The sequence below is a fragment of the Centrocercus urophasianus genome, unplaced genomic scaffold (genome assembly GCF_019232065.1).
Source record: "Centrocercus urophasianus isolate 14NV4802_14NV808 unplaced genomic scaffold, USGS_Curo_1.0 seq_20, whole genome shotgun sequence".
Taxonomy (NCBI): domain Eukaryota; kingdom Metazoa; phylum Chordata; class Aves; order Galliformes; family Phasianidae; genus Centrocercus; species Centrocercus urophasianus.
This window is the reverse complement of record NW_024884756.1, coordinates 12,510,351-12,528,881: the sequence shown is the minus strand read 5'-3', so window position 1 is coordinate 12,528,881 and position 18,531 is coordinate 12,510,351. Positions and strand designations below refer to the sequence as shown.

General features: G+C 36.6%; 1 protein-coding gene across 1 annotated transcript in view; it reads left to right on the top strand.

Moving 5' to 3' along the window:
• PARD3B (par-3 family cell polarity regulator beta) overlaps nt 1-18,531 on the top strand; it is a 354,547-nt gene that overhangs the window by 161,733 nt on the left and 174,283 nt on the right. The window contains exons 12-15 of the mRNA XM_042822376.1: nt 1,531-1,701; nt 4,707-4,836; nt 10,393-10,492; nt 12,562-12,677. Of these exons, the coding sequence (XP_042678310.1) occupies nt 1,531-1,701; nt 4,707-4,836; nt 10,393-10,492; nt 12,562-12,677 (517 nt within the window). The remainder of the gene's footprint in view (nt 1-1,530; nt 1,702-4,706; nt 4,837-10,392; nt 10,493-12,561; nt 12,678-18,531) is intronic.

The window sequence follows — 18,531 nt, the reverse complement described above, 5'->3', positions numbered from 1 at the left end:
CTCTTCTCTCCCTAAGCTTTACCGTATGTGATGGCATCATTTTGAATGTAGAGAAAAGGTGGGGTTAACCTACTGACTTTGGGTATATGTGATTTTATATTGGCATGAAACATTCAAGAGAGGTGGGAGAGTTTTCTGTATCCTTTCCAAATGGTACTGCTGTTTCCTATTCTTCCTATTCTTCATTCCTCCACTCTTCCCGGAAAAGCTTTTCATCCTCCGTCATCTCATCTTTTAGTTCTATTTCCATCTTTTTGGGATGCTGATTTGTGCTGTTCTTCAGTTCTGTGACACCTCTTTCTATTCATGCTCTGCTGTGGTAATGTTAATGGTGCCAAGTTAAATAAATAAATAAATAAATAAAAAATCACATAAGCAAGCTAGTTTTTTTCACAAGTATTGTAAGTGACTTCAGCACAAATGCCTGAGCCTTGGCAGCAATAGCATAATATTTAATTGAACATCTTAGTGGTAGAAAAAATAAAAATTGAAAAGTATATATATTTTGGATTACTCAAACGCATGAAATATGTAAACAGTTCAGATGAGTGCCTTATGCAGAGTATGTAATGTCTGTGACTGAATCAGATTCATTTTAACCAATATGTTTTTCTATGGAAGTTCTCCTAAGCTTTCTTCACTGCCCTTCTATTGTGGATCTCTTTAGTCTTTCCATTCCCTTTGAGGTCTGATGCCAACCTCATAATTGTGAAGTTCACAAGCTTTTAAAGAAACTCCTGTAACATTCCTTGTTTGCTTGTTAAAGAGAAAAGTCACAGCACATGCTTTTATGAAAAGAAACAAATCTCAGATTATGCCAACAATACCAATAGGACTCTAAATCACAGAATAGCAGTGTCCACAATTTTATTACGCCCAGAACTGTCAGTTAACCTTGGCAATGAAACAGAACAACTTTCTTCAAAGCATAGGCTACTTGGTTATGTCTCAACTGCAATTTTGTCATTGACAGCAGGTTTGGATGTTAAATACATGAACAGTGCTAATTAAAATATGGTTGCTTAATTCTTAATGACCGTTCTGAACTGGCAACACTGCGCCATATGGCGACGTGGTAATTGTGACTAGTGGGACTGTAAGACAAAGTTTTGGAAGTATCTTTTTCTTACCGTGCCCTAGTAATGAATAACAATGCATGTAAAATACATTGCAGTACTGCTTCACAATTGTGCTGCAGATACTAACAGCCATAATATGGATGCTTTTAATTAACCAAGAACTCCTTTTCTTGTTTTCCTTTTTGCGGGTGTGGAGAGGCTGTTTCAAAATAATTTGCATGTGCAAGAAAAGCAGCAACATGTAATTAACACAGAATTACGTGCACCTTATGAACTACTCTCAAAATGTAGAAAGGGGAACGAGAAATTGGTCAGTTAGTGAACATGAAGATTTTTCTTTTTAAAGATGAGGTACTGTGCAATCTCTTGTTTCTTACGGTAACAGCTCTGCCTATGTCAACAACATAGAACCATGACAGCCTAATACTTGTTATTTGTTTGTTTATTGCAGGATGGCCGTTTGCGAGTAAATGATCAACTTGTTGCAGTAAACGGGGAGTCGCTTCTGGGCAAATCAAATCATGAGGCTATGGAGACACTGAGGCGTTCCATGTCCATGGAGGGGAACATTCGTGGCAGGATCCAGCTAGTAATTCTACGGAGACTGGAGGCACAAACAGAGGTAAAGCGATAAATGTATTTATTAGAAGAATGGCCTTCTAGTTTTAGTGTTTCTGTGTAGAGGAGATGATAGCCAGACTCATGACTGCTGAGAGCTTATCCTGGCAGACTGAATTCCTGACTTCCTAGAAACATGCATTGTTTCTGGTTGACATCTCCTGAGCTTGCTCTTCCTTTTGAGGCTATGCTAAAGTTTCCTCTTAGTTTAAACAGAACAGTTTGCTGTTCTGATAAGTTTTAAAACAGAAGTAAATGTCCTCCTGAGACAGATGAGTGGGAATTAATGTGCTGTAGTTTCGACTGTCTGTTACTTCCTCAGAGGCAACAGTTGAGATAGTTTGTTTGAATTCTTCTGTTTTTGTTATCACGATCAATGTCCTTAATGTGACTTGAATTTTACTTCACTCTTGCTTTTTTGTTTTTTGTTACTTTCATTCACTCCATATTCTTGTGTTTTTAATTGCACTTCTCTTTTTCTTTCTCACGTGTGTGCACATAAACGTGCTCTTTCTCCATCTTTTTTATACATGAATAGATGTGCATAATGGCTGCCCTAACTGCTCATCCTAGTTATAGTTCTAACCCTTGAATAAACATTTTCAGAGTTTTGACATCTGTTCCTTAAAATAAAAGTATATACTAATTGAATTGTGATATAAAGTGTGAAAATTCCACTACCGAATTCCAAGAGATGATTTTAAATTGTTTATTAGATAAATATATCTGAAACATTTTTATATATTCAGAACAATCCCATTTTAAGTGTATTTGCATAGAATGTAACAGGGGAAGGCCCAGAGACTTGCAGCCACGAATAACTCATAAAGCTTTCCTTGTAGGAGATGTATTTGATTTACTACCATCATTGATTAAGAATTCTGTTTAGAAGAATATTACTTGCTGAACATCATGCTCTTTGTTGGGAGAATACTTTGCATAGGAGTCTGTCAGTCTTGTTAGGAAAATATGAAAAACATTCATCTGTAATGCTGACATATTTTACAGGAAAGCACATTTTTACTTTCCAGCATTTTGTATATAGCTGCATGTACAAATGCTTGTTTTATTTATTGTGCATTTCTGTAACATAAGATAGCTCATCTTCTAATACAGCACACTCTTGCAAGTTTTCTTCATTTAGCAATAGTCAAATTTTTGGGGAAAAAAAAAAAAATCAAACAAGCTCAAAAGCTGTAATGCTCTCCAAACAAACATCATATTGACCTAATAAAAATGAGGCTGCTTTTTATAGATAAGTGTATAGTTCTGTATATTATCCAGATGTATGAAAAAAGTAAATCATCTTGACTCGTGCCCTTTGGAGGATGCGTGATGAGGTCTTGATTGAATCAAATTCATTTTAGACAGAAATTAATTTTTATGGGTTAGTCTTTAGGTTCAATTGTAATTCCATTTGAGTCTGGAGACCATAGCAGAAATTGGTTGTTGCCCATTCTTTTCTTTCACCAAAACAGCTCCCAAAGTAGTGCATCTCAGCTTGGTAGAAGCAGAATACATTTAGAAATGCATTACTGTTTTTATTGGTCAGGACACTAATGGAGGTCTTCCATGACAGCTATGTTTTATAAGCTGAATGCTCTAACTAGGCTGGCTGCTGATCAGTTGTGGGGATATTGATTGTGTCGTTTATCAAAGAGCTAGAAAAGCAGATTTGTTGTTGTTAATTTATCCTTATCCTACTGGGTACACTCTTGACTGATGCAAGGCTTAGTTTAGCTAGTAGTACTCATGAGAAAGTAGTAATTGTGGGCTTTGCTAAATGAGGAATCTTACATAAAATAAAGAATTTCCAGTAAGGAAAAGAACTGTAATTGTTAGTGTGCTGTGTTTGGCTGTGCTTCTGTACAAAGGCTCAAAATAACCTTTTCCAAGGACTCACGTGCATTGACGAGGGGAGAATGTTGTGTGTGCTGCCTCTGCACTGAGACTACATTTGTAGCCATGTTTTCACCACAAGCCATCTATGTTGGCTCGTGTTCTGTGCTGAGGTTCATATTTTGCCACTTAAAAAAAAAAAAAAAAAAGTTATCCAAGAGCTTGAAAGGCAAATTACAAGTGATTTAACACACACTCCTTTCTCATGCACTGGTTTGGCACTTTGCTGGTTTTCACTTGCCAATGCAGTGGGCATCTTGTATGGTTGTACCAATAAATGATAGGAGTTAGATACACGCATTTCTTCTGTGGGTACAACTATGTAGTTAAAGGAATTATATATTTAGTGTAAGATTTACTGGAATAATGTACATGCAGTTCAAAAATAGATGCCAATTGGGTGCCCTTATGAAACAACAGGTACAGGAAAACTATAAAGGTCATTCTGAAAACTATCCATAATATTCTTCTGTGTGGGTTTTCTGTTTTCCCTGAATAACGAGTACAGAAACGTCTTTCTGAATCCATCCCAGTTTTACAAACTGTGATTTTTTTTTTTCTTCTTCTTTTGAACAACTGCTCAGGAGAATAAATTAGGCGATATGGGGGTGGGGAGTGCCGCAAAAGAAAAGCTGACTAGAGGTGTGACAGGAGTTTGTTTAGCTGCTAGCCAGAAGACCTGCGCTTGGGAGTTTGGTGTAACTCCTTACTTGCAAAACTGCTCTAGTGTGTGATCATCAGAACATATGTACTCAGTCTCTGAGAGAAGGATACCAGCTGGCTGGCAGAAAAATACCATTGGCATTGCCTGTGTTCTTGTGTTGACAATGTCACAAGCTGCCCTCCCAGATGGAGAATTTGAATGAAGCCAGTTGTGGGTCATAAAGAAAACGCTCCTCATTTTTTGTGCATCGCACAATGATTGTTAGTGCCGAGATACTGTCTTATTTCATGATCAGCAGCAACAGTCGTTCTGAAGATGTCTTTTACAGTGTAAGCAGTGCACATTACATTACACTGTTCCTGCACTGCCCGTAGTGATGACAGGGCTTCTGTACTGCAGAATATTTAATTTTTTTATACAATGTGTGGTTCTGTTTTTTTCCTTAGGATCGCTTGGACCAGGGTGTCTATCAGAAATCAGCATGTGATGGCAGTCATAACTTTGCAGCTATTTCCCGACGCAATGGTGCCGTTCTTCAGCAATTTGTAAACTGTGGCCCTCAGGAAAGAATACAAGGTAGTCTTAGATATCTTTCTGTGTGCTGAAATAAAGTGCTTTTTATCTTTTTTCTTTCTCTTGAAATCCAGAGCCACTAGAAAAGCATTTAATTAGAGTAAGTGCATACTATGTTACTTTGAGGCATGAAGATACAGAGAGGCTGGGAGAGCTGACTCAGAAGTTGTGAATTAGATTCCTGGCACAATTTCCAGTTTAAGTAACAGTTTCTAGCTCACTGCCCCAACACGTAAGGTTGGTTAAAAAACAAATGATGAGTGCAAAATATATGTTGTCAAAATGTTTATTTTCTATATAACTTTAATGAGTTCAAAGATTTTTTTATTGGTTAGATTTATGTCCCATGTTATTATCAATTAAATGAATTTATACGGAAGTGTAATATTCATAAACTATGCTTGCTTGTTTTTAGCTAAAAGGAAAAAATTGTTCAAAGATTAGAACCTTTAAACCCCCAACTTACTTACAATTAAGTTGTTTAAAAAAATGTGCAGAGAAGATACGCATGTATGAGTATAAGCAAACGTACCAGTAGGAGCTTTGAAGACTGCATACTTTTCCTGTTATCTTTCATTTCTGATTACTTTCTGTATATCTGTCTGATTTGTACCTGACTCAAAAAGATATTAGATAGGTGAGAAATTTGAGTATTTGAGGTGATCTTGATGCTTTTAAAAATACTCTTGTCCTTCAAACCAAACACATGCTTCATGGTTAAATCTATGATAGGGGAAAATAGATTTCTTTGTAGTTGAGTTATGCCTGATTTTTCTCAGTAAACTACAGTGGAACCTGTGTGGTCTGCAAAAAAGTAATCTTTTTGCAGTAGTAAGAAAGACTACAATGACTGCTGGGAGGGACCTTTTAATCTGAACTGTACAGCTTATGAGAAATTCCCAGGTAATCCAGGGGTAAATCATTTTGTGTCAGTGTTTTGAAACTGTGACTCCAGGCAAAGGGTGGCAGATGTAGACTCGAGCATTGTAAAATCTCAGATCTTTTGGTTTAGCTCTACATTGTGTTTCTGTTGTTGGCGTTCATACTGATTCTGTAGTCAGAAAAAGGGTCATCCTTAGAGCTAGCCTGTCCTGTAGAGTTAGAGTGGATGCTCTGCCGTGCTCCTGAGGGCTATCATCAGGAAAGGCTTAGCATGGTTGGGGCTTCTCAAGGGACAGTAAATGACAAAGGCTCTTCTAGCACTGCTGGGAACCTACTGGAAATATAATTTTATTGAGATTTCTGTAAAAGATTTGGCATGCAATGGGTAAATTTTATGTGGTCTTGATGAAGAACCACACAGGCTCGTTCAGCTGAAAGTATGTCTGAAATTGGAGTCTAATCTGAAATTTTTCAGGTGAAAGAGACTTTGGTTCTACAGTAATCCTGTGTATTGTAGAAATATTTTTCTGACTGTGAAACCATAGTATTAATTACTGGAGAGCTAATCTTTCTGCTTTCCATGTCAGCCTGTTACTTGTTTCCAGTCACTGGTTCAAAAACGTTATATACTTTGTTTCCTATGTAAGTCCCTGAAGACAAGCGTAAAGGCAAAGTACTGCCAATATGCCCAACCTCATTTAACTCCGTTAGGAACTTTAGGCAGTCTGTTAAAGGAATGAGTCACAGGCAGGGTATGCTTCTTATGACAGGCAAGAACAGCTCCCAGTTGTACATTGTTATGATGTGCCATCCAGATCTTGGATGTGAACGTCCAGCTGGTACAATATCACATGCAAATAGTAATGAAAGATAGAAGCGATTTTTAAAGTCATTCTGGATCTAATGCAACGATTTAATGACATGAGCTGTATTAGGTTTAATAAAATGTCACTTTCTCAATTAATGTTTTCCAATAAGTTATTTCTAATATCATTCACTGCTCCTACCAATAAAACTCTTCTAAAAGCTCAGCAAAAATACACTGAAGCTTGGCTTGCTAATACTGTTGTCTGTTTTAAAAGCCTTTTATTATACATGAGCAAGAAAAACTAGTGTCTAGGGAAAAGTAGTTATAGCCAAAACATTACATTTTTTTCTTGCCTGTGGATATTTAAATAAAGGGGGAGGGAATACTGATCCAATATTGAATTGCCAGTGTTTGTTCTGTTTTTTTTGCATGAATAATACTTGCTGCCTTCAGGTCCTCACTTCTTTTGCTGCCAAGCTGTTGCACAGATTCACTGGCTTTTTTTAGAAAAACCTCTTTGAGAAACAATACTTCAGTGCCAGCAGCTTTACATTTCTGGTGCTGAAAGATTACTGGAATGTGTTTCATTAGAGATTCTTACATATTTCTTATCACTCTTTATTATACACGGTTATAAGGAAGTGCCATCATCTCTCTGTGTAAGTAGTAGAATAATCATAAAATACCTCTGCTGCCACTGATGGCTGAGTCTGAGCTTGTACAAGCATCTGTGTTTTCATAATGCCACGATAGAAAAATCAAGAAGTTATGTTTTATAAATAGTGTTTAGCTTTTGCACGTAAACATTGTGTGCATCTTACAAAGTAACTCAAATCTGAGGGATACTCTGAAAATATTGCTTCCTATGTTATTATGTTGGCCCATGACATCAGAGGTGATATGGTAGCTACTGCTGAACCTTCCCACCAGTATCCCATTACACATTGTTTCCATGTGACAGTTGTCAGCAGACAGTCTGACAGAAGGGTGTCTGACATGGAAGTGTGTATGAAGCAAAGGTGTGTCACTGAACTCCTTCATGTGGAAAGAATGGCACCCACTGACATTCATTAATATTTGTTAATCGTTTGTGGAAGCCAGACAGAGGATATGAGCACACTGAAAGCTGGACTGTGTGGGCAGCATTTTGCTAGTAGGAATACCATCATAGGAGCTGCGAAACAGTGCGTCACCTCCTCTGGTGCAGATGTCTGTGAGCACAGCATGCAGGCTCCTGTTTATTGGTGAAAACACACAGCTGATTGTGTTGAATAAATCCTGAGCCTCCAGCTTTCATAAGCTGATTCTTAAGAAGTAGTTTTGCCAAATATATTCTGTTATTACTTTTTGAGAATTTACTTTCCTGAACTGCTTAATATCTGAAAATTTAGTGCGTTCCTTGTGGTCATTCCTGATTCTCCAACAATTTGATTTTTTTTTTCTGTTTCTTTTTGTCTACTGCAAGAAAAATGCCAGTGAACCAGTCACTTAAACAGCATTTGTGATGTGGCAAACCAATTTCTGTGAATCAAAGTTAATAACAGAATGCAGTCAGTACCATCCCCAACTGTAGTCACTGGAGAAAGAGGGTAAAACAAAGGGGTAGGTAGGGTAGGACGGCATCACGTGTATGCTTTCTGCTTTGAGTAGTTTATGATTTAGGGACTGCTTCAATCAGAATGTCTGGACCATAATACTTTTGATACCTCCTTTCTCTTCGCCCTGTCCTCTCTCTCTTTTTTTTTTTTTTTTTTTTTTTAAACTTGGTTTCCAAAACATCATCATGACAATGAGATGCATGAGTTTACTGCACAAGAAAAGCTGCAGTTTTCTGTTTTTCCTAGTTGTGCTACTTGATAATTACACTGAGTGCCTTGTTACTGTGTGTGTGACAGTGAGGGCTTCCTTTTCACCTTGTGCAGAGTTTTTATGATTTCATAGACTTGTTTTTATCTCCCCTTTTATTGCTTGCTATTCTAGATAAAGTAATCCCACTAAACATCCAACTATCCTTACCACCTTTTCAGTATGTTTCCGAATTATATATACCACATCCTCTTTCAAATGGGGAGAATGAAAGTCTTACGTGCTATTTAAAAATGAAACACAGCATTACCTTGGAGATTGAGATGGAGTGTTTGGACTTTTCTGAAGACTCTGAATGTCTCTTTACTTTTTGAATTCCGTAAGCATATATTCAAAGAAAAATCCAGCCCACTTCTATGTTATTGTTCCTGAGTGCCAGTTGCTGATGAAATAGTCTTTGTGTACATGTCGGGAGTTTTCCCTGAATCCTTTGTGCATCACTTTGCAGCCGCAAGCATGCAATTTCACCTATATTTTATTTCCTACTTGCTATACTGCACTGCTTTCTGCAGAGCTTCATAGTCAGTTTATTTTTGGCAATTCTGAATAATTTCACATGAGTAAAATCTTCTGATTCCCTTCATCTTTCAGATCATTTAATTACATTGAACAGTACAAGTCCTTCTTTTCCAAAATATTCTCAAACTCACCATATATTCCTGATGTTTTCTGTCCTTAAAGACCTGAAAGAGGATGATCTAAATGCAGTAAATCAGAGCACGTGAATGTTGGAAAGCTTATCTGATTTCTGTTTCAGACTGACAATCCACTGTTGTTTGTTTGTTTGTTTTTTAACACCTCGTTGGAACTTTGCTCCACATCTACCCACCTTGCATTTACTCTGAGGAAGATGTCACTTCTGAGAAAGAACTGGGACTATTCCTTCTTTTTCTAATCTTTGGCATGCTAGGCAGCCAATAGGAGCCTCATGGTTTATAGGATCCTTGACCTAATAGTGCAGTTATGTTGGTTTTGTTTGTAGTTCCCTAAAGTTAAACAAAACCAACTTCAGTGTGCTTATATAATGGATATCTTCTCTTGCAGTCTGGCTTAATCACCTCCGTTTGAAGCATTTTTCTCATAAGTTAGATTGTGTACTAAGTAGTACTAAGACTAGTAGTTTCAGACAGGATTGTACAAAGAACCAACATATCCAATATCACATGAAAATGTGATAGGTAATTGTTAAATCATTATCTTCCATTGAAACCCAAGGATTATTAAATATCCTTCTTTCTAGTGAAGTTTTAAAGGGTTGAAGATGTATTCTACATTGAAAAAATGTAGAGACTTCTTATAAGATCAGACCTTTATATTGAAAGGCTTGAATTTACAGGACAATAATGAACTGGTCTGCAGCAGGCGCAGCACTCATATTAAATACTGCATGTATGTAAGTGTTGTTGCTTAGCAAACTGCTGAGGGTTTAATTGAGTACATGTTTTTCTTGGTTGGAAGTAATTTTCTGGTGTGAACAGAATGTCTTCTGTAGAGGTAAAGAAGAAATTGCCTTAATAGCAGGAAAATGAAGATTGTAATTCAGAAAGACCTTTTTCTTTTGTTGCCATAGGATAACAGAATTTTTTTTCTTCTGAATTCTTTGTTGAGAAGAGCTCTCTGCTGTACATGAAGGATGGTAAATGCTCCCTGTCAAAGGAAATTAAAGCATGAACTTTGAATCAGTGAGGATGCAGCTGTACTGTAGATGTGAAAATTTCTTGCACTCAACTTCACTATAAGTACAAAGTTTCCCTGTATTTGTCTTTAATTATGCATATGCAAATCTGAAAATCAGCTCTTCAGGAATTCCCAAGGGGCGTATTTTCTGCTTGGTATGATTTTAATTCCAGTTTAGTTGGTTTAGGGATTTGAATAATTTGTGAGTTGTTTCAGAATTGCTTAAGGCCTTCCAGTCCAGTTGTTGATCAGTGAACTGGTATAATGAACTTCTTTATGCAGCTTTTTTTTTTTAACACAGACACCCCTTTTTTTCTTAATTTCAGAGTTGCCAGTGTCTGACTGTGGCAATTGTGAAAATGAAACTCCTCCACCTCTGCCACCACACCCTAGTGAGGATCTGCTGAATGAGGATCATAACCATAGGTTGGAGTTCATCTATTTTTCATATTTACAGCCCTGGTTGCTAATTAATGATTGTGATAATGTGGTTCTAATCAATTTTAAAATCACTTATTTTTTTGCGAAGAGCTGTAGTATTGTTTTTACAGTCACCCAATCCTTCAGTATAAGCTGCTAACATTTTTCTGGCATTTAGTGCTTTCCTCATAAGCTGCTCTGTGCCTCCTCTTTAAGATCTGTGGGTCACCTACTGAGCATGTGGTCAGTAAAACAAAGAGAATCCCCAAAACATAAACTCAATTTAAAAAAAAAAAAAAAAAGAGTGAAGCATAGGTGCAGTGCCTAAAGTCACTTAAAGCTTTAAAAGCCCTAGCCAGATTCACTTTGTAGGAACACTAATCTTCTTACACAGCGTGTCAGCCTAAGAAATCTTCAAGCTTAGAAAATGGTTTTGCTAAGTGTGAACACTGAAATGTATAGAAAAAAATGTTAACAATGAACATTTTGCCAACTAGAAATGAGTTGGGTAAATTATTCAGATATTTTAAGAATGTCTTTTTTTGAAGCTGATGTGCTTGATGTCAGCTACAGACTTTCTTTTCCTTTGCAAGTAGTGCAGAAAGAAAGAAAAAGTGATGAGGTTCATGCTGTGACTTACACCATGACTTAAGAGCATGGAATTCTCTTGGTAGCACAGGTTACACATATTTCAGCCTATTGTACTTTCAGGAGCATTGAACACGATTTACTCGTTTTGTGTAAACATTTGAGGTATCCATGTGACTATTTTGTTTTAATGAAAAGTGGTGAGCATCCTTTCAACAAAACCTTAGCTGTACTTCTGTCCTTGTGTGTATTGATGTGGTTATAAACCAATCTTTAAATGACCAGTTGCAGGTAGTATCAGGCTACCTCAAATTCTTCCTTATCCTAACAATAATTTCATTATAGTGATTTTATAATTTCTCTTCTCGTAGGCATGTAGGGATGAAATAGTAAACAAAAAAACAACAACAAAAGACCTCTACCTGGACTAATGGAATTCTCCATTGAATTCCCAGCTGCATTTGTTTTCTGGAATCTATTGCTAATTTTTCAACAAGCTGGGAGCAAAAACATTCCCTTAAATGATGATGATGTTTTAGGAGGATGATGTATTTAAAGACCCTTTCTGCCTCCTTGACTTTTTTCCCCAGTGTTGTATTGGTTTTCCACTTGGATCATAAGCTGTGTTGAAATTGAATTTCTGTGGAAAGTCAAGCAGATTTCACTTAAAATGAATTATGGTGAAATGAACAAACCAAAAGTCCAACAACAACAAGAATGCAGGAGAAATTTTGACACTATTAAACTGTTTTGATTGAAGAGTTCAGAAATGAATGTTTTTGATTTTGGAAGTTTTTGATCACATATTAAAAGAAAAAATCTTACTTAAAAAGATGGGGAATTTTTCAGGTGTCTTTCTGTGAAGTGCTTTGACTCCTCACAGGGGAAAGTTACTTTGAGTTTCTCTCATGGAATTTTGAGATGTTCAGGTATTTGTCTACCTTGATGCAAATTCAAGTATTTAAAAACAAAAACTACACATTATCTTAAAATTCTCCAGAGAGTTATGACACCTTACATAAGGCCACCAGTCTTCACCCTCTGCCAAAGCATTCGGTGGCTGTATGCTTTTAGAACAGTTTTAGATTAACAGATGAAGAATTGGAAGGGGTACAATGGTGATATTTTCCCCAGCTTTCTGTGGCATGTTATTTGGAAATGCAGTGATAAAATGGAACTAACAGAACACGCACACACACAAAAAACACCCTAGCAAGTACTTGTATGTTCCTGCTTTCTTCTGCTTAATAAAATACGAATTGTGTAAAAGCAGCAGTTATCACTAAACATTTGCATTTGCAATGAAAAACAAGTGAGTAGAGGTGCTAAGTCTAACGAAGAAAACTTGAGGATCAATAACTGATTTTAAAATGCATGGCTGCAAGCAACTGGGAAGAAGAAACACATGTATAGTGTGCATGTTTTAATTAGATCACTTGTGTTCTGAGCTGGTGCCTAAATATTTTACATCATCTTTTTTTCTGCAGCCTTACCATAAATTCAGCAGTGTATTTAGCAGATCAGCACATCAACTTCACATCTTTGACAGCAGCCAAGCAGTCTGAATCAATTAATCTGAAAGCCTCAAAAAGCATGGATCTGGGTAAGAAGGGGTGACACATAGGTCAGCTTTTTAGCCTCGGCACATCTGCACCATCTCTGTTTCTTGCTTTTGTTTCTTAAACACAAATATCAGGGAGCAAGTTCTGCAGAGGAGCTGTGGTGATGGGGACTGTGTTCTGTCTCATGCAGCATCTTAATTACGAATACCCTTTTTTAGATACAAGAAGAAAAGTGTGTTTCTCTTTTCTTGAAAGGCCATTCTATCTACTGTATTGAAATCTTAGCTGAGGAAAAGGGAGCTTTTGTAAAAAATGAGCAGAAAGAATAACTGTACAAGTTTTATGCGTCTAAAAATATAGCAAAACAGCAATAATATAAGTTTTTTTTTCGAATGAAATATAAATGATTGCCAAACTACTATGGACAAAGGCTAACTTTCTTAAAACAAGTTGTATGTTTTTCATTGACAATGACAAACACAGGCAATCAAAGCGCTGCAGTAAATCTTTATAAATGCTTGAAGAGTGGTAAGGTTATGGTTCTCTACCCATCAAAGCTGCGCAGAAAATCTTGCAGGCTGGGTGAAACAAAGTAAATGATTCTTTCAATATTGATAAAGCATTTGTGAGTGAAAAATTGAGAGGTTATTGCAGTTGAAAACTGTATCATGTTTTGATGATAGTTCAAGGAAAAATTTGCAAGGTTCTTAAGCCGTGAAGAATCAGAAACCAAATAAGCATGCCTTTTGCCTTCTAGTTCTTTGTGGCACTAGTCCTTTATCTTCCCTTTTCAGATTAAAGTGTTGAGGGGAGTAACTCAGGGAGCTATCATTAGGGTGTGTTTAACAATAGATTTGTGTTTTGTTGGATCAGACTTTCATAGACAATATATTCTTATGTTGTATTGAGATAACTGTTTGTGATAGGTGTTTTTTTTCTTGAAATGTTCAAATTTGGTCTTAGTTTTTGTATCATTGATTCTTATTTCTTGGTACTGTAATATTATTTTAATGTACCATTAAATGTGTGCTTCTATAATGGAGTGCTAGGAACAGTTACTAACACACGGTAAGGATGATTTAGAGTGGTTTCTTAGACAAAAAACACTTCAATTTTGAAGTGCATGACCTGACCAGAAATGTGTACTTTTGCATTCTATTCCACCCTTTTGACAAAGAAGGATGCATTAGATGGATTTCTTTTTCATGTTCTCTTTTTTAATTGTTGTTTAATGTTACTGCAAGTACTGAAGAAAGAAATGAGCTTTATGTACTTCTTGTAGTCAGCACCTGGTTGCTTTTCTGTGCAGCCTACTATAGGGATCCTGCTTTAGCAGGGCAGTGAACTAGATATCTCCAGAGGTTCCTTCCAGCCCTACAATTCTGTGATTCTGGAAGGTAAAAAAAAAAAACACCCATCATGTTCAACTTTGCAGAGCCTTTTTTTGGCTCATTTACAGCTCCCACAGAAGTCATTATGAAAGAATGCTTGTAAGCAGCAATACAATATTAGGCAATGAGAATGTGCTTGAGAGCATGTTATGAACTACCAGGTAATTTGCCTTTCTTTTCCTCCAGTTCTTGTGTTCATTTATATTGTAAGATTCAAAGCAGTGTAAACAATCTGCTTTTGATAACACACGCGTGATGCTTTGAGAATGTACCTGATTTACTTAATTGTAGTGGTTTAAAAAAAAAAAAAAAAAAAGTGTGTAGATGTCCTTAGAGTCTAAAAATAATAATTGTTGCTTGTAGAAGGTAGTTATTGAAAATGCAAGTAAAACCGAAAGGGATAACGATCAATCTGGTTGGGAACACTCATGTTTTATCTTCTTCATGCGTGGTGATGTGGTAGGCTTGTGTATTCACAGTTATTTGGAGGAAGAAATATAATGCAGCTGCACATGGGAAGGTTGTTTGTATGGTTTTTTTAAGTAAATTCCTACTTTATTAAGGAAATGTGCCTGATTTTAATCATTTTGTTAAGGCTGCTAGTTGCTAGAAACATGAGAGTTTCTATCTTGTAGAAAAATGAAGCTAGGACCTCTTACAGGCATTCTTTAGTAAGTGGTGAACTACTGTGTTCAGTTTTCTATTTATAAAAGATTTTAATTGAAAGCTTTTGGCTGGAAAGGTAAGGGGAAGAGGAACATGAAAATCTGAGTTAAAGAACTGCAATATAAACACTCCTAATGCAACTAAAATTTCAGTAATTTGGTACCTAAAACTTTGCTTCCAAAGAGAACATTCATATAACGTACATTCCAAAGTGTATTTTTTGGAGAACGAAGTTCTTAGTGTAGTTTTATATTACATGTATTATTTAACTTCAGTTGTCACCCATAGTAAGTTCTCATCCCTGCTGAGTACCCGTTATTGATTTCAGTGTGATACTTGCCAGTACAGAAAAGGTGAGAAGTGCTGCTGTCTTTATCTTTTCCACCCAGAGTTGTGGGTTCTGTGAATGACTTGTTGGTATCACAGAGAAACGTTATAGCAGATTTGGTAACAAAGGATGTTTTTGCTATCTGAAAATATAACCACTAGGCCCTCTTTTTCTGGCCATCACGTGTTCTACAGTTCTACTGTTCCTTTCCAAAATAAATAATACGATGAACAGAAAAATAACAGAAATTCTAGAAGACAAGCTTTGAGACTTCACAAAATGTGACTTAAATGCAGTTTCTTTCCTTTAAAACCAAATAGCGTCTAAGCTGAATGTCACCACAGATTTGGAAAGACAATGCCTGCCTGTCCTTAAAAGTGTAAGGTTCAGAAATCACCTGGATATCTTTAGACAAAAACAACATCTAATATCTTTAGAAAAGAATTAACGTAATTTAGAGTATAAATGTGAAATCTTTACTGCTATTCACTTGGAAATCATTGCACTTTACTTTGGAATGTGCTTATAATGCATGGATTGCATAGTTATGAGATGAAAATGGTATGGATTACGTGATGGCATCATCTTAAGAAGGATCATGAAAGGCAGGTAGCAAGTTTAAACATGAGAAGCTGAGAATCCTGGCATTGCTACAGATTGCAAACCTTAAGGCAGTATACTAAATTTGTCAGATTAGGAAGGTAGTGAAATGACAAAGTAGGGATCTTCTCATTTTGATGAGGGCTGACATACGCTTAAAAGGCAAATTTGTTAAGTAAAGACCTGTCTATAATTATACAGATTCACAATACAAGCCCATTTAAATTTGATGTTCATCTTTTCAGTTGTATGTATATTAGTGACTCCAAAAATAATGCCTCCTATTTATTTCCATGGACACTACAACAGATTCGAAGAGCACAATAACATTACTTGACAGAGCAAACTCTGAGCTACGAAGTGCTATTTTTCAATAATCATCATCATTAGCTGTGCATTTTTGCCAGCAGTGAATGTGAGCCTACGTGTCATGCTTATAAAAATCTGTATGGCAGTCTGGAACACGGCTTGTCTTTTGCATCACTGTCAGCACTGCTGAAAGGCACCACCCACTGCCTCACTGTGCTCACATCCTCTGTTTGATCTCCAGAAACGATCAGCAAATGTTGATGAGTGCCAATGGGTGCCATTTGTTTTTTCCATATGGGGAAACTCCATGTCACACCTTTGCTTTGTACGTACTTCCATGTCAGATGCCCTTTTGTCAGATTGCCCCTCTGCTGATGTCTGTCAAACAACATGTTGATGTCTGCAACAAAATGTAATGGAATATTGGTGGGAAGGTTGAATTTCTATTTCCCTGCCACTATCAGTTTCCTCTGACATTATGGGCCAACATTATAGAATAGGAGGCATTATTTGTGGAGCAGTCCTTCATATGTAAAGCCCAGAAACTTTTGAGTCCCTAATCAATTTTCCAGTCGCATTTGTTTACAAAATCATAATCGTTGTAAATTAATACCCTCAGTGAAGGATATCATGAAATAAAGAGAAGAAATGTAAGAGTGCATGGTACTATTAGCACGTAGCATCATCATTCCACGTATCAAATCTTGTAATGGAAGGGGTGTGGCATGTACAGTGAGAGCTGTAAGTTAATTGTCAGTAGGAAGAAATGGTTTGGTTTGTTGCTGGATGGCATGTTTCTTGTTGTGTTGTTGATTGGAAAACTGGACAGGAGCAGAAGACATGAACCACTGCCACTTGGTTGTTCAGGCAGGGCTCGTGTGTGTGCCAGGAGGTGTATGAGCTGGCATGAATGAAAAATGGCAGTGTCTGGAGGTAGTGTGTTTGACGGTCTCTTTAACTGTAGATGAGTCAGATTTTGCTTGAATACACTTAAAAAGTCAGTAGTATGTGTGAGGTACTGTTGTAGGATATCTTAAAAAATAAAAATAATACTATGAAGCAGCTATAGCGATCGTGTGGTATTTTCTTTGGTTTTGCAGGTATGCACAGGAAAGTCTACCTAATATGTATAGATGTCTTTATACCAGGTGTATGAGGGCAGCTGAAATGTTATCGATGCATCTTGATCACTTTAGCATCCATCTTTGAGGTGGTGGTCAAAGGCTGCTTTGAATTTACTGCTTCATTCGGAATGTTAGGATACAGATTAGTTCCATCTCAGCTGCAAGTCCTAATGTGCTTCCCTGCAGCTGTGTTAAGATAATGACAGTACTTTCTGGGTTAGTGGTAGAGTTCATATCTTGTGTCCTATGGTATACTTTGCCTTGTCTATTTTTATTTTGTACTGGTGACAAAATAACACCACCACACATTTCCTTTTATTAATCATGGCACTTGAAAAATGTCCACTTGGTTGTGTGATTTCTTATGGATGACAGTGCTTGAATATATTAGCAGGAAAAAGAAGTGTCCTTTTACCATGATTTCAAGAATTTGTGCAGACCAGCCAATGTCTGACTTGGATTGCTTACTTGTACTGATTAGATTTAGACTGCTTGCCAAGCCTGGACCTGTGCTTATGATGCCATGTTAAAAACTAGTGAAACAAATTCAGAAATGCTGGAAATAAATTTGGTGTTGTGCCTTCCCACTTCTTAAGTAAGTCATACTTTTTTTAATTGCAGATGAAAATGAAGGAATAATGTCTTCTATACAAGTAATCGGAATGGCCATTTTTCCTTTCCTTCTATACACAGATTTTTCTCACACATTAGCATGTGTTTCTAGAAAATATCTTTGTAACAGTTCATCAGAATCCATTTTTAGTAGTGTTTTTTCTTTTAACTGTATTACAAAGGAGACAGAAAAGCAATATGGATTTTATTGTGTTGTATCGAAAAAGAAGAGAAAAAGGAAGGCAAGAATATTTTATTTATCTCCAGTACTTCTATTTTCCATAAATCTTTATGCACAGGGATGGTTTAGGTTATGCAGGAATATAACTGTAGCCATGGGAATTGTATTCAAAAACATGGAAGTGTGGCTTGTTTTAACCTGAAGCAGCATGAAATTGAACTGTATGAGTATATAGCAGTTTTGTTGTGTATCAATTCAGGCAAAGTGCTTTGTAGATTTATATTTAAGGATGTTGGTATAATGACCCATGACTGCTATCCCAAGGTGTTCTCTCTTCCTTTCCCCATGAAGAAAAAAACCATAGATTCTAACAGATGAAGCTCTAAAGCCTAAAGAAGTAGAAATATCCTTTAATTGGTTTTAAATGTGAGGGCAATATGATTTGCTAAAACACAATTTGACCTTGGTGTGTATTTATTGAGGATATCAGCCAACTTCATTTATGTATTTAAGAATAATTATTAAGTGAATATGCAAGATATGAGGTACTGGAGTATGTATTCTGCCATAAAGCCACTATATAAGTATATGCTCATTCCTTTGTTTACGAGGAGGTACATTAGATAACAGTTCATGCTTTTAGAACACCTCAAAATAAAGATAAACTAATGCTTATAGAAGGAT